We start from the raw sequence: 18829 nt of genomic DNA, 5'->3' as shown, positions 1-18829 counted from the left end.
AGCAATTGCAGCACATCTACAAAATAGACAACATATGTCGTTATTTAGAGTACCTGCAATCAAAGCTTTTATGGAAGGATTAAAAGGAATCATTCCTCCTAGGTTACCACCCTCTCCAGTGTGGAACCGAAACATTGTTCTTACTAGGCTCATGGGGCCCCCCTTTGAACCTTTACTTAAGTGTGAACTGTAATTCCTTACATGGAAAACAGCTTTCCTTATTGCTATTACCGGTCTTAGGAGAGTTAGTGAGATTCAAGCTTTCGCTATTCAAGAACCATTTTTACAATTACACCATAACAAGGTGGTTCTACGGACTAATTCCATATTCCTTCCTAAAGTAATTACTCATTTTCATCTAAATCAATCAGAGTGGCCAGTGTTTTTCAAAACCCAGACTCTGTAGCAGAAAGAGCTCTACACACACTAGACGTAAAAAAAGCTCTTCTCTATTACATTGATAGGACCAAATCCTTTCGTAAAACAAAGCAACTGTTTGTAGTTTTCTCTCCACCACATAACGGCAACCCCATCTCTAAAGCTGGAATTGCAAGGTGGATTGTACAATGTATACAAATATGGTATCACAAAGCAAAACGTACATTAATAGTTCCTCCTAGAGGGCACTCCACATGTAAACTAGGAACATTCCCCTAGAAGACATCTGCAAGGCAGTAACATGGTCTACAACACACACCTTCACTAAAGACTACTTTGTTGATGTTCAAGCCAAGCAGCAAGCTGCAGTAGGCCAAGCTGTCCTCAAAACTCTCTTTCAACCTACTGCAACAGATACAGGTGACAACCGCAAGGGGAGACACTGCTGTACAATCGATGCACAGTGTGAGATCTGCAGCTCATATGCCTCGAATGGAAAATGCTACTTACCAGTATGCATCTGTTCTTGGCATGTAGAGCTGCAGAGTCTCACACGCCCACCCGCCTCCCCGGGGCCTGTATCTGTTCCCAGTTCTATCTTAATTAGATACACACACATGGACATCCCTTTTTCTATTTCTACTAACTCCATCATTTCCCATAATGGCGAAAAACAATCTAAGGATGGAGTTGATGCCCATGCGCACTATCGTCCAAGAGAGGAGTCACCTAACTCGTGACTACAAGTAATAATCCACATTTGTAAAGCGCAAACAATCACCCGTAAGGGTCTCTAGGCGCTGGGGGCCATCGGGAAGATTAAGCAAGCTATTGACCAGAGTCACATGGTGCTGGGCTAACCTGCCGCCGGAGCCGGGGATCGAACTGTGGTCCCCAGATTCCAGTGTCAGTCACCCTGGCCGCGGCGCCACACCTCTCAAGTCAAAAGACTTCTTCCAAGACGACAACAACATACAATCATCCGAGCCCAACATCAGGTGGTGATCTAATGCAAAGTGTGAGACTCTGCAGCTCTACATGCCAAGAACAGATGCATACTGGTAAGTAGCATTTACCTTTTCGTTTGTGGACCCATCCAGCCCATCAGTAATGCAGAGAATCGTGTGACGTGGATCGTGTGGGACTTCCCACCCCAGTTTTTTCGTTTGTTCCTCCTCAATGTCCCCACAGAACCGTGTCAGACGGGGGCAGGCCCATACCATTTGGAAGAAGTCCGCTCCCTCATGGCCGCACCTAGTGCAAGCAGGGGTCAGATAAAACTTGCCCGATGAAGGAGCGTAGGCTGCATGTAAATAGTATAGTTGAACCATACGCTGCCTGGCAGAGGCGGTAACCGTCCTGGGGGCCATAAGAGCATCACAACAGTCTTTCTCCTCCGGTGCACCCTCCCATTCCACCCATTGAGTGTGGATTCGATCTAGCAAGGTCAGGGTGTTATTGACCAATGTTTGATAAATGCGGGAAATACCACCCTTCCTCAGGTCTCCCAGCTTAATCTGTGCCTCAGGCAGGCTGTGGTCAGGGAGCCGCGTGGCTACTGTGAGGTGTGAATGGAGAGCATGGCACAGTTTGTAGGTATCTGTAAAATTGTCATTGATGCAGGTATGGAGGTCCTTTAAGGAACACATGAGGTTGCCTGCCCACACATCTCCCAACTGTGAGATCCCTATAAGATCCCAGGATCAGAATCCTGTAGTCCACTAACCTCTCTGAGCCAGGTCCCTTGCCAGAGGGGCGTGCACTGGGTCAGTTTTTGTGTCCACTTAGTGTCTCGCAGCGCAGCCCGCCAGGCCAACAGCGCGGAGCGCATAACCTCCGGGGGTCAGGACGGAATAGGATCTCCATACAGCATAAATTGGACTTTGGCCAGACACAATTCACTTAGCTCAAGCCTATAGGCCGGGTCGGACCAGCGCCCCTTAGAAATGTTTTTAAGAATTGTATATGCTTTTCAATCCCGTAACTTACACAGTACCCACTTAGTGTATGTACAATCACAAATATCAGCCTTGCCGTCTGTGTGACTGTTTCCTAATAAAACAGCAAAATACAGTTGTGTATTCTTATATAGATTTTATTTAGCTGAAACCACACCTATTCTCGGAGATAGGGATGCAGAAATCAAATTAATTAAATTGCCACCAGGTACTAATGTTACAATCCGTGAAGCAAGCACTTGCTATTACATATAGGAATATTCATGAATGATCAATAATAGCAAAATCAAAAGGTTTTTATACTTGGTTTGCAGTATTGTAAAGCTCATTAATGGATTTGACTGATAAAGACATATGCAGTAAAAATTGCTTTTTCTTGTAGTTATGAGATCTGGTTGATCCAGTGATCAATGTGGCACAGAGAAAAATCGCTGTTACTTTGTTAAATGGAAAATAGCACACAGGAAAAAAGGCAGGGCTAGTTGTTTTCCCCTGAATACATGCCAATGGTCTTTGGAGCAGAAAAGTGGAAAGGGGCCATATTATTCATAGTATACAACCGCCTGAGATGTCTCTGGAACAGTCTTGGTACTCGGTATTCAGTCACTAGAGTCTACCAAAAATCTCACAAAGGGAACTTTTTATTAATGTGTTATACTGTACATTTGTCTTTTTCTGTCATGCCATTCTAATACATGTCATTTTAAATGAAAGCGCATTCTTTTTGGTCTTATCCTGTTATGTAATCCACTTCAAAAGTATGTGTTGAATTTGGAGTTCCTATGTCAGACTATTCAACTAAGACATTGTTTTTATCATACATCGTACAAGCTCAATACAAGGCAGCATTGCAATCAATTTATTTTAGCTTGCTTTGAAACACTTTTACTGCAATCTTGTTCTATTTTCTTTTCTAGCTATTGAATAAGCCCTGCATATTTTAAAGTGGTGGTCCACCACTACACCAATTTGTCATCAAAATTGTTCTAGATCTGTTGTTTTCAGATCTATTATGTTACATATTAGTGTAGCCCCACACAAATTTGAATACTTTTGTTGAATAACACATTATTAGGTTATTTTTAAGCAGGTACGAATTTTAGAAACAGATGCACAGCCTACTTTAGGTACTGTAAATTTGTAGAAAGTTTAATGAAGTTTGATTGCTTTCAAGGTGCTCCTAGGGTGACGTCCTCCGTCTTGGACGTCCTGTCAATATATTGGAAAAACATGCTCCTAATGAAACATTAGTTGCATCCCCTTTGGGCACACAATCTTAGGTTCCTAGCAAATTAGGACTCCACAAGTTAAATGCGTTTTAATATCTTCTTATTTATTTGTGTTCTTCGCAATTGTTCATATAGTTCATGGATGAAATTCATAAATCATTTCATTCTTATTCCATTATTCAATCTTTCATAATTTCATGAATTCATGTTTAGCTCCAATGCATTTCGGGCATTCATAAGCCCTTCCTCAGGGAGCATCACTGTAAATATAGATTATACACACAATCAAAAACTATCATATGCAGGTAAACTTAAAAATAACCACAAACAATGTTGTCATATCATGCAGTTCGTGTGCTCTCAATAACGAAATATGTGAGTGTCATAAGGTGAGGCAGTGGGGTGTAAGAAACGTGCCCGTAAATGCGTCGAGTGAAGGATAAAACCATTCAGTGAGAGGGTGATTCAGTTCGCAAGCAAAGCAAAAACGCGAAAACACTTACGTTGACTCAAGTCTGAGGTGCCTCGAATTTCTAAATGCAAAGAAAAGACAAACGCTTGTAATCGTTTGAAAACTGAAAGTATTGACCAGAATATTCACCAAAGTTCGTAACTCACCATGGGAGTATATGGATTTTGCGGCTGTTTGTAGACAAGTTCACCCGGATATACGAACGGGTCTTCGTTTGGTTAAAAACAAAAGCTGTACGCGGTGAAAATAGCTTCCACGTCACGTGATACGGATATTGTAATGAAAACGGAAAAAAGACTGCAGACTTTAACTGCGGTCACCATAAACAAGCGAAAGTAGTGAGGCAAAGTGAAGGTTGCCGATGAGAAAAGTTGCAAAACAAAAAAAGACATAGCAGTTTAAGAATAACAAGTTTAAGAATAAAAAGGCATAGCAGTTTAAGAATAAAAACTTAAGATACGGTGAGGGTGAAAACTGAATCATGAAAATCATGTAAAATGAAATTGAAAAAAGAGTGATAGGAGTGTGTGATATATCGGATCTACGACAAAAGCATTAACAATGATGTGTACAATTAACAGTGTTGTATTCTAAAAAACCGTGATATGTTCTAAAAAACAACACACGGTGAAGCACCTCAATTAGCCAAGGACATGGGCACACCAGGCCTTCATTCTTTGATTTTGTAGTTCATGCTTATAAATAACAGGCAAGTTCGATGCGGTCATTCAGACCAAACGGTTTGGTGGAATTGAGCTTTTGAATCCAGAAGTTCTCTCTTTGTCATAGGTGTTTATTATTGTCCCTTCCCTCCTTTTTGTCAATGTGTTCCAACACGATGAACTTCAATTGTGAAATGTTATGGTGTTCTTCGATGAAATGATGCGAAACAGAAGATTTCATGTTGCGTGTTCGAATATTTGATTTGTGTTCCGTTATACGTGTCTTTATTTTCCTTTCAGTCTTGCCCACGTATACCTTTCCACATGGGCATTTCAGTTAGTAAATTACATTTGTAGTGTCACAAGTAGCTGTGACTTTTAGTTTGATATTGTAACCTTTCATTGGATGTGATATGACATATCCACTCATGATGTTGTTACAATTGCCGCAATTAAGGCAAGGTCTTGTGCCTTTGTGAGGGTGTTTCCATGGTTTTTCGTTTAAGTATTTCACCCATATTACTACCCCTTGCCTGTTATTTATAACATGAACTAAAAAATCAAAGAATGAAGGCCTGGTGTGCCCATGTCCTTGGCTAATTGAGGTGCTTCACTGTGTGTTGTTTTTTAGAACATATGCTGAAGGCTCACTAGTAGCATTTAATTTGCAGGTGCTGGGTACATGTAGTACCACTTTACTAGAGATTTACTAGTAAATAAATATGCCAATTTGGTGGAAGACAATGTTACCATGTTTTAGGGAGACAGCACAAGCACTTTATTACTGGTTTGCAGTGATAACGTGTGCATAGTCCTGAGAACCAACAGAAACGGGTTCAGAAAATCGATGGGTAAAGGCAAAACCTTTTGGGTTTGGCCTGCAGACGGGCATTTCCAACAGTAGCTAAATATTGAAGAAAGTAGGATCTGATGGTCACCAAATTATTTTTCTGGATATTGTTTCAATTGTTGTAGTTAATCTGACATAAATAGAATAATACGGTTTAGCTTAAAATGTTCCTATTTACCAAAATAATAGCTGTGCACAATCTTGACCAAACCAGTCTTCCGCCACATCTCTTGATATGGACATTACATCAGCTGGCTGTTGGTGAAGAAAAGAACTCTAAGTTCTTCATCTTGGTCAACTAATGGATATTTGGGCAGTGCCCCCCTTTCCCTGCCTAACACGAGAGTAAATGCCATTGCTATCCCTCCTCCTCTTGAACCTCCATTTGGAGACACCTTAGCTCCTTCCCATGAAAACTAATTACCATTCTTACACCCTTCTCGGACTCCATCATCTAAATGCCTACGTTTTGTACCCATAAATAAGACGACCTTCATGGCTATCTGCATTTGTGGTCACAAACTGTCTTTTTGCATTTACTGAACTATAAGAGCGGAGTACCGCATTCCTGTTTGTAAATGCTTTATGCAAGTTTCCCTTCACATTGTTTGACATTCGCAAATATAAGAAAACTTTGCTTCTAATTGCCAGCAAGACTGATTGATCCTGAGGATTAAGAACTTTTTATCACGTGGACCTCAAGGTTAAAACTAGCATGGATGAAGATGGAATAAACAAAAAAAATCAGATAGAGTAGAACTAGTTCACACAAGCATAGTTCTTCAAGAACAGCCTCTGCTGCATCATACTAAAAAACAAAGTAGAAAGCCAAGCATTGAAAAAAATAGCGGATTACAAATACTGAATTCTAGGCTAAGTGAAGCTAAACATGGCATGATACAAAATAACGATTACATTTGAAATGTTGCAGTTGCAGTCTACGATTAAAAGACCCTGAGAAGCACTCAGAAGTGTCAAATGAGCAGTGTTTGAAAGCATTGTTGAGGCCCACGTCATCCAGAATGTGCATTTGTGTAATCAGAAACAAATCAAGAATCTGCTTGATTCAGATCTGTGGATGATACGTACTCAATCTAGCCGCACTCAGTAAGACCTAAAACAGCTTGAATAGTGGCTCGAATGGCACCTCTTTAATCTGCACATGCCATTCGAAAACAAAAATGGTTGATTAAGTTCATGGTTTACTTAACACAGATCTTTGTCAGAGACATCTTTGGCTTGATACCAACAAAACGCCAGCAAGAGAATACCTTGTTGTAGGGAAACCTAGGAGTGTACATTCAGTAACTTGCTGTGTGATGCGACATAGTACATCTATTGATAAAGAAATCTGCTTTCTGGGCCTAAAGTATGAGGCAAACAAACTTGCTAACAGATACATGAACAAGCCATTTCCATTTGCTAGACTCTTCTTGACCTACTTTGTGTCTTTGTTCAATGTCACCCAGCTGAAATCAATCCCTCAGCCTTCACTGGGACTTGAGCGTATATGCACATGGGATTGATATGAGCTTTTATTGGATGGTTTCAGTAAGCCCTGTCACTGATGACCGCCCCTGTCCCTATACTTTTACTTTTTAGACTGTGAATGTGAGAGCTACACATTCCTAGCAAACAGATAGAGGATCCTAGAGCTGCACATCAACCTTGTGTTTTTAACTGTTTTGGTTTACTCTGTGTTCTGTATTGTTGGTCATTCCTTTCAGTGTCCTTTCCCATGGACATCCGATACCACCGTCTCATATTGTGGCCTTACCTTGGAGGATATTCAGAGATTTCACTTTTGGAGGACCGCTTATGTATTTTACTCCCACACAGTGACCGTGGTTTGTGAAGACCTTGGTTTTCTGAATATGGAGGTTTGTTTTCAAGATACGCTCAGCCTTATACTGGGTCTTGATTGTTACATGAGGAGATGATACATTTTAGTACATAAAGATTTGGGGGGATAAGTGGTGGTTGGCTGTCAACACTCAACTTTTGAAACAAGACCAGTTTGCAAGCTTCTGGTTTTCAACCATGGCATCTGATCAGGTTCAGGTGTGATAAGTAAAAGACTCCTAACAATCACCAGGTGATTCAGTTTATCTGGCACAGTTTTTGGTATTTGACACTACCCTTCTGTGTTCCACGCTTCATCACAAATAATGCAAGTCCTTCTTATGTCTGTTTTCTGTGCACTGTTTTGTTGTTCAATCTCAGGATTTGGATAAAACACAAGAGGAGATCATGAAGCACCATGCCAGCATAAGTGAGCTCAAGAAAAGCTTTATGGAGTCTGTACCAGCACCGAGGCCCAGTGAATGGGATAAGCGTCTGTCCACACACTCGCCCTTCCGAACACTGAACGCTAATGGTCAGGTTCAAGCAGGAGTTGATGGGGTAAGTTGTTGTGGTTCAGCTTGACCTTACTTTGGCTTGTTGTGGGAATCAAGTCTGGAAAGGCTGCAGGTACTTTTGTTTAAACCGTAGTCATTTGAGGTTGGTGAGCCATTTAACTCTCTTTACATAATCTTAAGGGAATTGCACAGTTGAAAGTATTGGGTAAATATGCCACTGACTGTTCACTTACCAAAACACTTCAACAAGATTCTGGTTTAACATAGCACATTGCAAAAGGTTGATTGCTTGTGGTGCTACTTTGCTTTATGGGTATGTGCTTAGTGTGAAGAAACTTCCAAATTATACATCATCACTTAATTCTGTAGTTATGGCTCATAGCATTGAGGTCAATAGTTAATTTCATATATGTCGGCCTTTCACAGCTACCCTGTGTCATGATGTTCCTCTTTTTCCCCTGCTTTGTTGGGATCTGTATTTGCTATCTGAGGAAGCCAGAAACTGTTGTAAAAAATGTTGTTGCTTTAGGTTTTTGAGAGGACTAAAACAGCCATCCATCCAACTTGCATCAAGCACAACATGCCTTCCTCATATTACCATCCATTTTTTAGTTGGGGATGTCGTTTACAAATAGTGAGAAAAGGGTCGGGGCCAGCACGCAACCTTGCCGTACCCCCCTCTTAATTGGTATAGCTTGAGTAAGTTCACCATTTCTCCCCCATCTTACTTTTGCAAAATCATCAGTGTGAAGCTTTATAAGGTTAGACAGCAGTGCTTCCGGGACCCCCATATTTCTTAAAGTATCCCATAGGAGTGAGCGGGGGACGAGATCGAACGCTGAGCGTAGATCCATAAATGCTACATATAAACTACACTTCTTTATTTGAATGTATTTCCAACAAATACACATAAACCTGTGTACCTGATCCACAGTGCTCGTCCTATTTCTAAATCCTGCTTGGAATTTTGAAAGGATTTTAAATTCCTCAACCCAATCTAAAAGCCGATTTAAAATATGTCTGGCAAAAATTTTTTGTAAAATGTCTATTAAACTTATAGGTCTGTAATTACCTGGATTATAGCGATCCCCTTTTTTATAGATAGTGACTATTTCCGCCCCCTTTCATGATTCGGGAATCGGAGTTCCTAACAAAATGGAATTACATAAAAAATTTATGTAGGGGCACCATACTTCAATGTTGTGAGAGAACAAATCCCCTGGTAATTTGTCAGGGCCTGGTGCCTTACCAGCCTTAACTGCCTTTATTGCACACAGTGATTCTTCGATACTGAATTTTGTTAAATCAGTGCAGGGAGGAACGGATCCAGTGCGATTTTCAACTGGGGGCACCCCTGGCAAGTCATATAGTTTTAGAAAATGGTCATACCAGATTTTTTCATCAAGGAAAAAGTCTCTATTGGAGCTACCTGATTTGTTATTTTTTGATATCAGGCTCCAAAAAGTGCATTGATCATGCTTCTTAGCCGCAATTAAAAGATCTTCCCAGATCGAATCATCCCATTCTTTTTTTGCCCTAGAGAGGAGATTTTTATATTCATTTCTACACTCTCTTACCCTCATCTGATCCTTAGATTTTACAGCATTGATTAATTTGTCTTTGGCTAGACGACACTGTTTGTTATACCACGGTGTCTCTAGTTCCAATTGCCTTCGTGTGTTGCATTTGATATTATTGCGAGTTTTGCTCAGGAGGGGAATTAGTGACTCAACTAAATGACAGTGCATTTTAAGGACCTCTTGGGATCCCAAGGTCAAATGATCATATAGTGGGATAATATCTGAAAAGGTATTATAAATGCCCACAAGTACGTCTTGTTTTGCCAAGATATGTGACCATTTTATAGCTCTCCTGTTATTGGAAACCTCAACCTCTCCCACCGCCATGGTTAATTCCGTACCACCATCAGTTTTTATGAACGGTTGAGGAAGTAGCCCTAGCTGAAGGGGGAAGTGGTCACTTTCCGGTCTATTCACGATAGTAAAGGCCAACAACAGATGCCACAAATTAGTAGTAATCAATACAAAATCAATCAATGATTTTGATGCACCCTTACTAAATGTATAGTTTGCTGGCTTATCTGGATCTAATCTACCATTACATGCCCTTAGATCGAAGGATACCGTTAGTTCATATATCTGCATGACTGCCACTGAGCTTTTTACAGGTTTTACACTATCTAGGGAGGATATATCAAGTGCCCTGTCTTCACTTTCTAATAAATTTCCAAGCCCCAGCACAGGCTCGAATTGGCAGTTGAAATCCCCACCAATAATTATTTTTGAGTTTGGCTCTAACTTACTCAAGTGCGAACTTAATTGTTCCACAACCATTGACTCCTTTTTTGGGGGATTAGGTCTATTATAAATATTTATCAAGTAAATATCCCCCAAGTCCTTCGTGGTAATCTTTACCCCAAGCAGATCCTTGGAAGCAATGTTCAGAGGTGATACCTCAACATTCAAACATATTTTTATCCAGATTAACAAGCCCCCTGAGGGTCTACCTCTTACCGAAGCAGTGGCCCCACAGTGGAAAGTTTTGTATCCAAGTCTGTGCACCATGTTAATAGCCCACGTTTCTTGGAGGAGCATGATATCATGCTCCTCCATGAAAGAGCTCCACATTCCATCACACAAGTTTCTTGACAGCCCTGCGATATTCCATGATAAGATTTTTAAATCACATTTTGGGGTATACTGTACTGAGTTGTTGGGACAAGCACTACATGTACCCATTATGCTTGGTATTTCCCTCTCATTAGGGTCATCAGACAACCTGCTATTAGAAACCAAACCTTGCTGCTCAATATGTACCAGTGATGTCCTATTTTGGTTTTGTGTAATATAAACATTTACTATATCCCTCCCTAGATGATCTTCGAGAGGGCTAGCAGTCATAGGTCCAACCTGTGTAGTTTCAATTTTGTCAGATACAGGGGGTAGTTGTACTGAGCTCAATTTTACACAGTTATTCTCTAAATGATTACTAAACATTGGGAAAAGTGTTCCACGATTTCCATAATCACCACACTTTTCTATTCCTGTTTGTCAATTACCCCACCATGACCAGTTTTTGTCCACATTCATATTTTCCACATTTACTGGGTACATTCTATCAACAGGAGTCTGAGGATCAAAAAACGAATATCTGGTGGTTATCGAGCCTGGTCGGGAAGAATCTCTAATGTCTTGTGGCTGTTGCATAGGATAGAAATAGCTAAGGTCACAAGTACCAATTCCCAGTTGGCCTCTCCGTTGGTTTTGGCCATACACAAGATGTGCGACAGAGGGCTCTTTAAAGTTGACCAAAATACAGTCTCCTACTATGTCTTTCGGTCTAGTTCCCAACCAACTGACTCTTCGGACTTGGATGACCTGACAATTGACAGAGTGTGGCAGGGGTCTATTTTCTCTCAACCAGTATAAGGTCTTATTTTTGAGTTCATCATATGACTCCCTTTTATTGGTTTTCAAGGGAGGAACACCAGTGAGTACTACCACATATGGTTGGCACCCCGGTGGAAGGTGTGCGTTAGGAATCTTTTTCGACACTGGTCTGGCTCTGGTATGGCTATTTGCTTGAGCATTGTTATCCGAACCACCTTTGTTAGTGCAAGTTATAGGTCCTATCACATCAGCTGGATTTTTCGGTGCAGGAGCTTGGGAAGTGATAGTCACCTGTTTTGATTTGCGTGGCGCCGGTTTTGGAGGGACAACCAGTTGATTTCCTCCATCATTTGGCTGTGTGTTGGAAATCTCTGCTTGGCATCCCCTCGATACAGTGTTAATACTATTCTGATCCAACACTTTATCTCTCCTAGGAGGTCCAATTTGTTGCGTTGAGTTTGGGGCTGTAGGACTTGATTCAACCCTTGTAGTATCTGCTCCAATCTTAGAGTGTAATTTTACCAAGGTCTTTAGAGAATAGAAATTATCTAATGAGACTTGCTCAAATTTGTCCAAGCGTTCCGATAGCCCTTTTAATCTTTCGGTTAATGGGATCAGCAAGGTAGTCATGAGCAATTGTATCTGGTCAAGTGAAGGTATCCCAGCTGATGGGGCTTTAGGGAAGTTTGTTGACTCTTTATCCGACACTAGGGGTTGTTGTTCGCTTGTGTCTAACCCACTTTTCGTCGATTCCGTCTCTAAAGATTTATAATACGTGCCCCTGACCATATAGTTCCTGCGTATCCTCTTGAGAGTTTTTAATCTATAGGCTTTTCGCGGGGTAACCAGTCTCTTCCTTTTTACTGCAACTCTATTTATTTTATGCACGAGAGATGTTGTTGCAACTTGCTCGGCAGGTATTTCATGTACTGATATTACGGGCAGAGCCAGAGGATCAACTACTGTAGTGACAGAGCTATTTCTTGTGACAGTGTTACCAGCCTTTCCGTTTGTGGATACCTGCTCAGAAACAATTTCAAAAAGGGCATTTTCTTGTCTTGGGTCAATAACACAAGGTTGCAAGTGACTAGTAGTTGTAGAGATTAAAGGTTCTACTGGAATAATGTTACTTGGAGATTTAGCTTGTGCTAGAGTTCCCAACGAGGAACGTTTGTGTTCCAGATAATCACGTGATAGTCTACGTTCAGCTAAGATGATTTCTTTTTCCACAACAGAAACTGCACGGGTAATAAAGTTATCCATAGTACATATATTTGAGTTCCCCCCGCGTTTAGAACTTCTGCCCGAGCGAGTAGACATTGGGGAATATGAAGACATATGAAATAATAAGCCACATTTTCGATGTTGTAGGGACCACACAGAGAGTCACTGAAATACCTGGAGTGTTAGGGGGGTGGCCCGTCCCGGCCCCTGCTGGCCCCGGACGGCCACAGACGGCCCGCCCTTTGCCCGGGCTTCGCCCGGCGTCCCACCTGCGTCCCGCAGAGCGCACTCTCTCCTGGTGTTAAAGAAAGGGCGGTGGGGGCGGGGCACACAGGGGGGCGCTGACCGGATGTCACATGGTCAAGCAGGGACTCCTGGGATAGTGAGTCCCTGCCGCGCTACCCCTGCAGCCTCCACAGATGTACCGCGCTCACGGCTCTTCCGGGGATCAGGCAGATGAAGTCAGCGTTGGTGGGTCCTCCCACGAAGCGGCACCCGCGAAGCGGGAGCGGCAAGCAGTTCTGGTCAAAGGGGGCAGGTGAGCAGGCAGGCAGCTCCCACGGCGTGTCCGAATTCAGGAAAAGGGTCACACTGGGCAAAGGCTTCCAATTCCCTTTTACCGGTTTGCCGGCGGGGCGGGGCACGCAGGGGGGCCCTGACCGGATGTCACGTGGTCAAGCAGGGACTCCTGGGATAGTGAGTCCCTGCCGCGCTACCCCTGCAGCCTCCACAGATGTACCGCGCTCACGGCTCTTCCGGGGATCAGGCAGATGAAGTCAGCGTTGGTGGGTCCTCCCACGAAGCGGCTCCCGCGAAGCGGGAGCGGCAAGCAGTTCTGGTCAAAGGGGGCAGGTGAGCAGGCAGGCAGCTCCCACGGCGTGTCCGAATTCAGGAAAAGGGTCACACTGGGCAAAGGCTTCCAATTCCCTTTTACCGGTTTGCCGGCGGGGCGGGGCACGCAGGGGGGCGCTGACCGGATGTCACGTGGTCAAGCAGGGACTCCTGGGATAGTGAGTCCCTGCCGCGCTACCCCTGCAGCCTCCACAGATGTACCGCGCTCACGGCTCTTCCGGGGATCAGGCAGATGAAGTCAGCGTTGGTGGGTCCTCCCACGAAGCGGCTCCCGCGAAGCGGGAGCGGCAAGCAGTTCTGGTCAAAGGGGGCAGGTGAGCAGGCAGGCAGCTCCCACGGCGTGTCCGAATTCAGGAAAAGGGTCACCATTGTACTTCAGTTCCTGATTTGCCAGGTGTTGATAGGTGTCTAGCTTTGCCATACGTGAAGAAAGTGTACTAGGCCGCAGTAACTTTCTTTTCTGCAGTCCTATTCATTTTACTTACATTGAATTCCTGCTTCATCACATTTTATTGTAATATCCTGAGATAATTTACAGCAACATTACCTTTATTAACTCTGTGCCATTGTCTGATCACACAATCTTTTTATGTTCACCTGACCATCCATTCTTTATAATCCACTGTCCAGACACAGAAGATGATCATCTTTGCAGACTTGATTGGTCTGGAAATATTTTATATTACTGCCAAATGAAGGTTAATAATGCCAAGCATCCAGGAATAATTAGACATCAAAAAGAAGAGCTTTTGGTATCTCGCAGATTCTTTGATCTGTGCATACATTTTCTGTAGAGCATGCTGCATAACTTAATTGTTTCTAGGCGCTGTCGAGAGATGCATAAGACTTAACTGGTTTCCAAAAAATAGAGTAGAAGGGTTTTCTTGAATGCCAGGGGACTGTTGGAGTTATGTAAGTGTTAAGGCAGTTTGTTCCCCAGTTAAAGTCCAGCCACTGAAATGCGCCTATCTCTTGAACTTTGTTTGTGTTGGGGAACACAAGCTGTTAGACCTGAAATAGAAATCCCACAAATATCACTGGCAGAATAAATAGTTCTCATCCGAAAGCTGAGAACCTCACTGTATCTTTAATTGTTTGTGATGCTAGCAAGGCCACACTGCCATGTCTCACTGATCCTTATTGCATAAGCTGCAGAAAAGAACTGAATCTCTGCCGCAGCCACCAGCAGAAGGTATAATGAGATATGGAAATTTCTGGCTCCTCAAAGAAGCACTGTTCCTTTTTTCCACTTTACAAAGCTTTTGCCTGTCTGGCTTTTCCATTCATGTCTTACATTTTTGTATATGTAGGATAGAATGGCAAGGTTAGGATAACGCTGCAAGGTTCGGGCCCAAGAACAGACTGGGACATAACATATTCACATACAACTAAAAAGTAGCCCTCATTGGCAGATTGTGGCAGCTTGAAACTTAGATATAAATATTCTTGATGGTCTTTGAGGTGTGTGGGAACACATTTCTGATTGTTGCTGGCATGGTTTGTAATATTTGGTAAATGTACGATGGAAATTCATTATATTCACTCCTGATCACACATCTGTGCCCTTCTAATCACGCATTGTGTTGTAGTTCTCTTCAATGTGTATTCCCTGAGGAACTATCATGCAACAAACAGCACTTAACACAAGCTCGCCGTCTTGTCCTCCCTTATGGTTTCCCTTATTTCCCCATATTAAAAATGCACCTGTCCCCTTCAACATTTTTTTTTGGAACTCTTTATTTTAAAGATTCTCAGCATTACAAAAGTTGGAAGGAAAGTCACAGGTTATGTTGACGATACACATTACAATTAGTGTCTCTCTAGGTCCTGGTATTAGCTCATACATGCAGTTACATATTTCACAATTGTCAATGATCGGCCCATCCCTCCCTCTTCTCAGTTCCTCTGTAGGGGAGATACAAAGTCCACCCCGAGACGCATTCCATTTAGCTCATTTTTGATCCAACTTCTTTGGGCAGCCTCTGTTCTTGCAGAACTCTTTTTCTGTCATCATGGATCTATCCATGTCCTTTGCCCAGTCTCCAATTGATGGTTCATCACTTATTCCTCATTTTTGAGCGATGTTAGCTAGGGCCAGCCCCAGGGATACCCAGGTTTGCTCAGTACAGGTCAGGTCTCCGGCCACCCATATATTAAGCAGGCAGAGTCGTGGGGAGTTGATGATTTCTTTCTCACAAACTTCTTTTAGTTCAGTTATGATTTATCCCAGTAAGGTTGAATTACGAGGCACTCTCAAAGTGTATGGAAGAACGTACCTTCTTGAGTGCAGAACCTGAGGCATTCCGAGTCTGTCCTCTTTTTCATTGAGTTGAATTAGTCTCAGCCTCTTTGGAATAGCTACTTCTCGTGGGGAAGATATTGCTTCTGTCCATTCCTCATCCTCTAAACTCCCTATGTCTGTCTCCCAATGCTGTCTGAGGCGGATAATTTGGTCTGGTCTGTTTATTAATTTCCGGTAGGTGATGGATATTGACGTACGGGGCATGTGTTCCGAAAGTAACCTGTCCTCCAGTAGGGACGCCTCAGGTAAAACCTCTCCCCTAGGAACAGCAGACTTTATGGCATGACTTATTTGTAGGTACTTGAAGGCCTCTGAGTTTTCCAACTGGTATTCCGCTTGTAACCAAGTAAATGTGACCACCATGACACTCTTCCACAGTTCACCGACTGTAGAGATACCAGTCGTGTCCCACCTGTCGAACCCGGGGCAGTCGTTCAGTGTGCCCAATTGCTCTGATTCCCACAAGGAGGTTGCTTGTGTTTTCTTATGCCGGCTCAATATCTTAGTTACCTGATGCCAAATTGCCACGGTCTGGGCCGTGGGACCCGTAAGGTGCTAACGTCTGGGGTTTGTGTAGAGTGCTCTTTGGTGACCTCCCGGGCTTATTAACCATTTGGCCATCATATAGGCTGGTTTAAGATGTGGGCTGTAGACCCATTGGTTGATTACAGCTATTTGAGATGCCCAGTAATATAGCTTAAGATCGGGCAGGGAGATCCCCCCGTCATACCACCCTCTTGTCAATTAATGTGTTCTTTCCCTCCCACAGTAAGGTCTGCACCGCATACTCCACACTGGTGAAGTATGTGTCCGAGACTTTGAAAGGTGTGTTTTGTAGCACATATAGGAAGCAGGCAGTACCAGCATTTTCAACAGGTCCGCTCTGCCAAGTAGGGTCAGAGGGAGGGCTCTCCAGTGTCGGACGTCGTTTTGCAGTCGCCTTAGCAGGCCCCGAAGATTGTTGCTATTGAAAAGAAGTGGATCAGATGTTATGTAGATTCCTAGGTATCTGAATCCTTCAGTCGCCACTGTGACCGTGCAGTCCATCGGTGTATACAGCACCTGGCCGTGGAGCATGTACAATGTGGATTTTGTCCAATTTATGGTGTATCCAGAGTGTTTACCAAAAATAGAAAATATATGAAGGATCCTATGGATTGAGCTAATTGGGGCCCACAACATACCGTAGTATGTCATCTGCGTATAAAGAAATGTTGTCTTCGTGTTGCCGTGACCATTTCAACCCTCTGATCAGAGGGTCCCCCCTCACCTATGTCCCCAGTGGCTCTAGCATCAAGGCAAATATAAGAGGTGACAGGGGGGCATCCCTGTCTGGTACCTCTGCCCAGATGGAATCGTCGTGTTGTGTGTTGATTGACAACTATATGCGCTGTTGGGTCAGCATATAGTAATTTTATCCACTTTATGTATATCGGGCCGAAGCCCATGTGCTCCAGGACAGTGAATATGTAAGGCCATTCGATCGTATTGAATGCCATCCTAGCGTCGAGGGAAAGTAGGGCCACGTCTTTTTGGACTGTTCCTGCCCTTCCCAGCACCCCTGTGTAGCCGGCGGAGGTTAAGAGCAGTACTACATCTGGGCATGAAGCCTGATTGATCCGGGTGCACAATTGTGTTGATAATGGGAATCAGTTGGTTGGCCAGGGCTTTGGCTAGGATTTTTGTTTATGCATTTAGAAGCTATATGGGCTGGTAGGAACTGCATTCCTACACCGGCTTACCCTGTTTATGAATCACAATGATTGATGCTAGTCGTAGGTCATCTGGGAGGGAGCCTTTTTGGAAACTTTGTAAATACATGGCTCGGAGGGAGGGTGTTACCTTAGAGGCCGTTAACTTGAGCACTTCAGTTAGGATTCCATTGGGCTCTTAGCTTTTCCTGATTTTATTCCCCACAGAACTTCTACTACTTCTCTTCTGTGAGGTTCTCCTCCAGGGATTCTCGGTTCTTCCGGGGTTACGGAGGTGACTGGGATGGTAGCAGGCAAATCTCTGGAGTCCATGGTGTTTGTGGTGGTGGCGGTAGTATATATTTGGGTAATGTAGACGGCAAAGGCCTCCGCTATCTCCTGTGGATCTCTCAACTCTTCTCCCCTTTCCCCCCATTTGGAGGGGGACCCATCTCTGGGCCCAGTCTCGCTTTTCCAGCCAGGCCAGTAGTCTACCTGTTTTGTCACCCAGCTAGTACACTTTGTTGTATGCTCTTTTGCTTGGACCTTGCTGTCTTCGTTACTGGCTGCATATAGTCCAGTCTTTTCGTATTGAGGGCATGTCTGGCAGAATCATCATCTGAGTTTGCTACCTTCAGTTCATCCACCCGGATCTCCCACTCTAGTTTCTCTATACGGGCCCTCAACTCCCTCTTGTGCCCTACCATTAATGCAAGCGCTCTGCTTTTGACCACGGCCCGAATGCCCCCCATAGGGCCATTCTTTCTCAGGCCTTGAAAGATAAGTGCTCCTGGCTACCGCCTGCCAATCTCTCTGTTTTCAGCGCTGCTGGTGTGGTCGTCTGTGAGGCCTTGTCTACTGTTTGGGGCCAGTCAGCGCCCGTTGAGGGAATACATTGCCTGCCCTCCCTCACGCTGTTCCTCAGCTGCTCGATGGGGTCGCAGCTGCCCGGCGTCGCTATGCAGCCGCTCACAGGGGCTTTGTTGTTTATTACTGGCAGAGGGTGGTGTATACTACCGCTGCCCACCCCACCCCCCACCCCTCCCCCCACCGCGCTCCTTACTCTATCTCTGCCGCTTCTCTAGATGGCTGCGGGTCTTGTGGGTGCCCCTCCTCCACTCCGCACTCGTCGCTGCTGGGTCTTCTCACAGGTGGCTCGGGCGGATCTCAGCCCCCAATCGCTCGATTCTTCCGACTGGGCTCAGACTCTGCCGGGTGATTCCAGGCTGCGTTACAGGTATTTTCTGCTCTCTTTGTACCAGATCAGTGATCGGATTTTGGGTTTGCCGGATGGGTTATGTCGGAGCCGCGTTAGTGTGTGCCCATCTTCCTCTGCGGTTGGCCACGCACCTCCCCTTCGACATTTTTAAGCAACCTAGGCTGTAAGTGACCTAAACACCTAAGTCAATGTATGTCAGGTCATATATGTCAATAGGCACAT

The 18829-nt window shown here is 43.8% G+C and overlaps 1 protein-coding gene across 11 annotated transcripts in view; it reads left to right on the top strand.

Moving 5' to 3' along the window:
- LOC144823746 (protein 4.1-like) overlaps positions 1-18829 on the top strand; it is a 477862-nt gene that overhangs the window by 309941 nt on the left and 149092 nt on the right. For all 11 annotated transcript variants that reach the window (XM_078682543.1, XM_078682542.1, XM_078682537.1 and 8 more), the window contains one exon: positions 7773-7952. In XM_078682543.1, coding sequence (XP_078538669.1) covers positions 7773-7952 — 180 coding nt within the window. The remainder of the gene's footprint in view (positions 1-7772; positions 7953-18829) is intronic.

The sequence above is a fragment of the Lissotriton helveticus genome, chromosome 3_1 (assembly GCF_964261635.1).
Source record: "Lissotriton helveticus chromosome 3_1, aLisHel1.1, whole genome shotgun sequence".
NCBI lineage: Eukaryota > Metazoa > Chordata > Amphibia > Caudata > Salamandridae > Lissotriton > Lissotriton helveticus.
This window is presented reverse-complemented; position numbering and strand designations above follow the sequence as displayed.